This window comes from Cynara cardunculus (assembly GCF_001531365.2).
Source record: "Cynara cardunculus var. scolymus isolate 2C chromosome LG 2, CcrdV1, whole genome shotgun sequence".
NCBI classification, from domain to species: Eukaryota; Viridiplantae; Streptophyta; class Magnoliopsida; order Asterales; family Asteraceae; genus Cynara; species Cynara cardunculus.
This window is the reverse complement of record NC_037529.1, coordinates 5970306-5976136: the sequence shown is the minus strand read 5'-3', so window position 1 is coordinate 5976136 and position 5831 is coordinate 5970306. Positions and strand designations below refer to the sequence as shown.

The window sequence follows — 5831 nt, the reverse complement described above, 5'->3', positions numbered from 1 at the left end:
CCTTGGTTTTTAGGTTGACCCTAGGATTTCCTTTATACCTCTTGACTAATATTTCTGGCAAGAAATATGGAAGGTTTGCCAACCACTTTGATCCATTGAGTCCAATTTTCACTGAACGTGAACGAATTCAGGTTCTGCTATCAGATCTTGGTATCCTTGCCGTTTTATACGCAGTTAAGCTTCTTGTAGCTGCAAAAGGAGCTGCTTGGGTAATTTGCATGTATGGAGTTCCTGTGGTAGGCGTACATGTCTTCTTTGTTTTGATCACTTATCTGCATCACACCCATCTCTCTTTGCCTCATTATGATTCAACTGAATGGAACTGGATCAGAGGAGCCTTATCGACAATCGACAGAGACTTCGGATTCCTGAATAGGGTTTTTCATGATGTTACACATACTCACGTATTGCATCATTTGATCTCATACATTCCACATTATCACGCAAAGGAGGCTAGGGATGCAATCAAGCCAGTTCTGGGTGAGTATTATAAGATCGATAGGACCCCAATTTTCAAAGCAATGTGGAGGGAGGCCAAGGAATGCATCTTCATTGAGCCAGATGAAGATAGCCAGCATAAAGGTGTATACTGGTACCATAAGTTGTGATGGATGGCAGAAGACAAGTGTATGGTTAATTTGCTTATATGTATAATTTATAATAAAATATCATCATGAGCCATAGCTTTTGGGTTGTACTTGATTGAACCATGCACATTGTATATGTGAATTGGTTTCTTTCTTAATATCATCTACGTATTATCATCATGTCTGATTTTCACATACAAAGAATGATATGAAACCACGAAGACAATTGTAAACATCCCTTACTTAAACTAGATTTATATCAGTCTTGTTGTGCGGCATTGTGTATCTGTGATTCTGATCTTGCCTATTTGCTTTTGTGGTTGGATTTATGATTATACATGTACATGCACTGCTTCGATTGTTTTTGAATTTTTGTATTAGATTTGTTCACATTTGCATTTTGTGTTATTTGAACCTTTCTGTCTCCTGTACACCAAGTTCGCACCCATGATGAAAAATGTTGCTGTTGCATTTGATCAAACAGGAGATCCAAAAGGAATTGTGAGTTTTGGTGCCATTGCTCAATAATTAATTACACAATTCAAATTTACTAAAGTAGTTTCATTAGCTCTTTGAGGTATTACAAATGAAACTATGATATGGTTACAGTAGGATATTTAAAAGAAATAGATTTTGCAGTACCATGACAGACATGAGCTTGAAAGGGATTGAAGAGTTGGTTTTGTTTTTATAAGGGGTATAATCACTTATACTGTGGGGCGGATCTCGAAACTATTGGATTTCCAAATCAAATTCCCCGTGGCACTTATAATGATAAACTTTACGAGGACCCTATATATTGTGTTCTAGAAGTTTGTAGCATTTGTCTTCACAAATCCCAATTTATTGTTTAGCTTACCATGTGTTTGAAGTCATTAGCCAAACGAATATTTCAGAGAGAACTGATAAGGAACTTCATTACTCACCTGTTTCTTTTAAATTGGCGGCGGTGGCGGCAACGATGACGAGGTGGTAATAGGCGGTCATGGCGATGACGATGCTAGCAGTGGCAATGACATAGGTGGTGGTGGTATTGGCAATGACCGTGACAATGGTGCTAGTGGCACAAATACACTGATTGTTGTTGTGGTGGCGTTGGCACTGACATCTGTAGTCGTGGTGGTGGTGATGGTGTTAGTGGCAACGACCGTCGTGGTGGGATGAAACGGGTTAGAATCACTACTAGAAAATAAGGTATCAACAACGAGAATCAGCGACGGAAAAAACCCCTTCCTGATCAGCGAGGGATCAGCGAGGGAAAGGCCAAAAACCAGTTCCCTCGATGATCAGCAAGGGAATAGCCAAAAAATCAGTTCACTCGCTGGCAAAAACCAGTTCCTTCGCTGATCAGCGAAGGAAAGGCCAAAAACCATTTCCCTCTCTGTTCCCTTGCTGATTAGCGAGGGAATTGGCCGAAAACAATTTTTCTCGCTAATCCCTTGCTGATAAGAAATGCCAGAAATCAGTTCTCTCGCTAATTTTTTTTATTAATAACTACAAATTTAATTAATTATTAAATTTTAATTATTGATTATTAAATTATCAGTTATTTATTAGAGTATTACAAAAATTAATTCATAAAACCAAATAAAACCCATTAGGGACAATAAAAATGAATAAAGCCCATTATGCCCAATAAAAACGAATAAAACCCATTAGGCCCAATAAAACCAAATAAAGTCTAAGAAAATGGATTAAGATCCAATAAAACCGAATGAAGCCAATTAAGGCCCATTAAACCGAACAAAGCCTAATAAACTGAATAAAGTCTAATAAAATGGATTAAAACCCAATAAAACTAAACAAAGCCTAATAAAACCAAATAAAGTCCAATAAAATGGATTAAGGTCCAATAAAACTGAATAAAGCTCATTAATGCCCAATAAACTCAAAAAAACCCGATAAATGGATTAAGGATCTCTCTTATGCTATGACGGGTAGATGTAACAGTAGCACCGGGAGATCATACGAGTCAACAATGGAGGTATGTTGGTTGTATTGTAATCTACTTTCTTATTACTTTCATTGCGAACAAATTACTTATTTTGTCGAATATTGAATATTTACAAGTAGAGGAGTTGAGAGAGAAGTTGGCAACAGTAGAGGAGGAGGCGCGACTGCGGGAGGAACGCCATCTGGCCGAGATGGAGGTCGAACGGAAGTAGAGGGCATATTTGGAGGCCGAACAGGCCAGACAAGCTGTTGCATTAGCCGAACAAGCCGCCTTATCGGAGCATTTTGCTGTGTTTATGTGGCAGTCAGGATACGTTTCTCCCCTCCTCACCTCCCGGTAGTTAGATTGTATGAATTTGATATTTTAGATTGTATGAATTGATAATATTTTAAATCGTATGAATTGATTAGTTTTAATTTGTTCACAGTTTTGGTTTGTTATTTTATGATCATGTTTTGTATAAATAAATACATGAATTATATAATTATAAATTATTTATTTTAGATTAATAAACATTAGCGACGGATTAGCAAGAGAAAATCCGTCGCTAAAAATCCCTCCCCGTCTCTTGTTGATCCATCGCTGAAAGTTCCCTCGCTGATCCCGCTGAAAGTTTCATTCGCTGATCTGTCGCTAAAAGTTCCCTCGTTGATCCGTCGCTGAAAGTTTTCCTTGTTGATCCGTCGCTGAATCCGTTCCCTTGCTGATCCGTCGCTGAAAGGTTTCCTCGCAAATCCGTCGCTAAATTCTGTCATTGATCTGTTGCAGATAACATTACCTACGAGCTTTTGACTGACGGATCAGTGATGAAAGACCCCTTTAGCAACGGATCAACGAGGGTATTTTTCCTCGCTGATACTCTCCATTTTTGTAGTGAATAATTGTTTTTCTTAGAAGATATGAAAATGAATCCCAATTCCTTACTAAAACCTATAAGAAATTTAACTTCCTCCATAAGTGGAATAGGAATTCGTACAAAAATTCAAAGTAAATCAAACTTATGAATTAATTTTGGTCAATGGAATTGATTGCTTGATATTTCATTGAATTTTGACGAACCAAACTCAGATATGTAACAAAACAAATCTTGATTATTAATTAATATTTAATATTATATGTTTAGTAAAAAAAAACACCAATATTATATATAATAACTTTTAAAACAATAAGCACTTAATTTTAACATAAAGTTTTATTATAAAAGTGTTACGTTCAATATAAAAATGTTGCAATTTTTGTGGACACGAATGTATAAGTATTTTTACGATTTTAGAAACTACTATTTGATTTGATATATTACCTTAAATCAGATATGATATATTAGTGCTCGTAAAAGAAATAAGATAACATGCTAAGGTAGTGTTTGTTTTTTTAGAAAAAAACTCTTATTTTATTACTTATGTCTAATTCGGTCAGACATAAGACAATTCAGACCGTTTGTTTTTCTTTTTCTTTCAGAGTTACTTATCACTTATTTTCCTCTTAAAAATTAAGTGATAACCTAACAACTTATTTTCCTCTTAATCCTGAAGACTATCCAGAGAACCGATTTCTACTTCATCATTCGATCGACTTCATCCTCTCAATCGATCGACTCCACGCTCCTTATCGTCTCAATCGATTGAATTCACCCTCCATCGCTGGTGGCTTCAAATCGACCCAAATCAGACCCAAATCAAGAGGGTTTTCTTCTTTGTGGGTTTTTGCCACTGTGTGTTTTCATTCTTGTGCAAACCAATAATTGTGCACCTTTATCCTCGTGAATCAAGGTATTTTTGTCCCTGTAGTTTTCATCATGATGGAGATTTGCTTCGATTTTAGAGGTGGATTTGGGGCATTGGTTTTTAGAGGAGTGGTGGTGGACGGTGGTGGGATGAGCGTGGACATTGAGGATGGAAGACTTGATCTAGAGGAGAAAGAAGAATTAAAGGAATCTTGGGAACATAAACAGAAGTGAAATCAGAAATTATACATATTCATATGTTTTGTTGGTTACAAAAGCAAACTATTGATTCAGATTTCAGACTTCAGACTTCAGACGTTTGTCAGTTTTCAGACTTCAGCACCACCTCTTAAAAATCAGAAGTGAAATCAGACTTCAGACTTCAGTACCTCTTAAAAAACAAACGCCACCTAAGAGTTATTTATCAATATCTATAAGTAACAATTAACGTAGTCATGATTTGAACTATAAAATCATTAGAAATTGCGTTCATTTGTTTTCATATCACCGATCCTAAATTCTCATATCACCGTGCCCTAAAAAGAAACATTTTTCATAACTTCTACTATAAAGTTAGTAATTTAACCATTCACAAGTATTACAAGATAACGTATGGATAATAACATCGTTAATTAAGATAGTCATTTGTAATAAAAGAAATTAATATTAAGCACGACTCTTTTTCAAGATAGAATAAATCTTTCGAAGTATTTAATTAAAGATTCTAAATTTTATCAGTCAAAAAAATAGTTGATTATATTCGAATGCGACAAAAGACGGCAAATACATTTAATCTTATAGATTCAAAGTTCAACAATGGACAACTAATTTCTAGTTTTAGTTATGTGAATTAAAATATGGATCGATCGATGCATATACATTCTCAGATGGTGGCCTATCAAACTTGACTACAATAGAATCGGAGAATAAGCCAAGCTATCAAGAATTAGTGCTGATGTGTGCTCCCACAACGACTCCACTGTCCAAAGTGATCTGCAGATAAAGCCAGAAACTAAGTAGTTGCAAGATAAAAGATATATGCATATTTGAAGATGTCCCAGTGAATAAAAAATTCTCAATCATCACGTGATTGTTTGCAAATCATTTTTGTAGGAAAGCCTTCATCTTTGACTACTTCTAACTATAAATATCGAGCATATGTAGCACAAAGAGAGTCACCAGCTGAAGAGAATACAAATCTATATACATTCTCTTCAAGGTCTCTCTTCCTTGATCGAGCCTTGTGTTCTTGTATTTGCAGGTTCAGAAATATGGGTGCAGGTGGTCGGATGTTGGATTCATCTGAAGGCAAAGATATCCTCAAACGTGTTCCCGTCGATCCTCCCTTCACGTTAAGTGATCTAAAGAAAGCAATCCCGGCTCATTGCTTCGAGCGATCTGTCATCCGTTCATCTTACTATGTTGTTCATGATCTCATTGTTGCCTACGTTTTTTACTTCCTTGCCAACACGTATATTCCTCTTCTTCCTACTCCTCTAGCTTTCCTAGCCTGGCCCATTTACTGGTTTTGCCAAGCTAGCATCTGCACTGGCTTATGGGTCATCGG

At 36.2% G+C, this 5831-nt stretch overlaps 2 protein-coding genes across 2 annotated transcripts in view; both read left to right on the top strand.

Annotated features, from left to right (window-relative positions):
- LOC112505482 (delta(12) fatty acid desaturase DES8.11-like) overlaps positions 1 to 849 on the top strand; it is a 1525-nt gene extending 676 nt beyond the window's left edge. Inside the window, exon 3 of the mRNA XM_025109385.1 lies at positions 14 to 849. Coding sequence (XP_024965153.1) covers positions 14 to 608 — 595 coding nt within the window. The 3' untranslated portion in view covers positions 609 to 849. The remainder of the gene's footprint in view (positions 1 to 13) is intronic.
- A 3490-nt stretch (positions 850 to 4339) lies between these two features.
- Positions 4340 to 5831, top strand: part of LOC112505457 (delta(12) fatty acid desaturase DES8.11-like) — a 2518-nt gene continuing 1026 nt past the window's right edge. Inside the window, exons 1-2 of the mRNA XM_025109366.1 lie at positions 4340 to 4494; positions 5526 to 5735. Of these exons, the coding sequence (XP_024965134.1) occupies positions 4340 to 4494; positions 5526 to 5735 (365 nt within the window). The remainder of the gene's footprint in view (positions 4495 to 5525; positions 5736 to 5831) is intronic.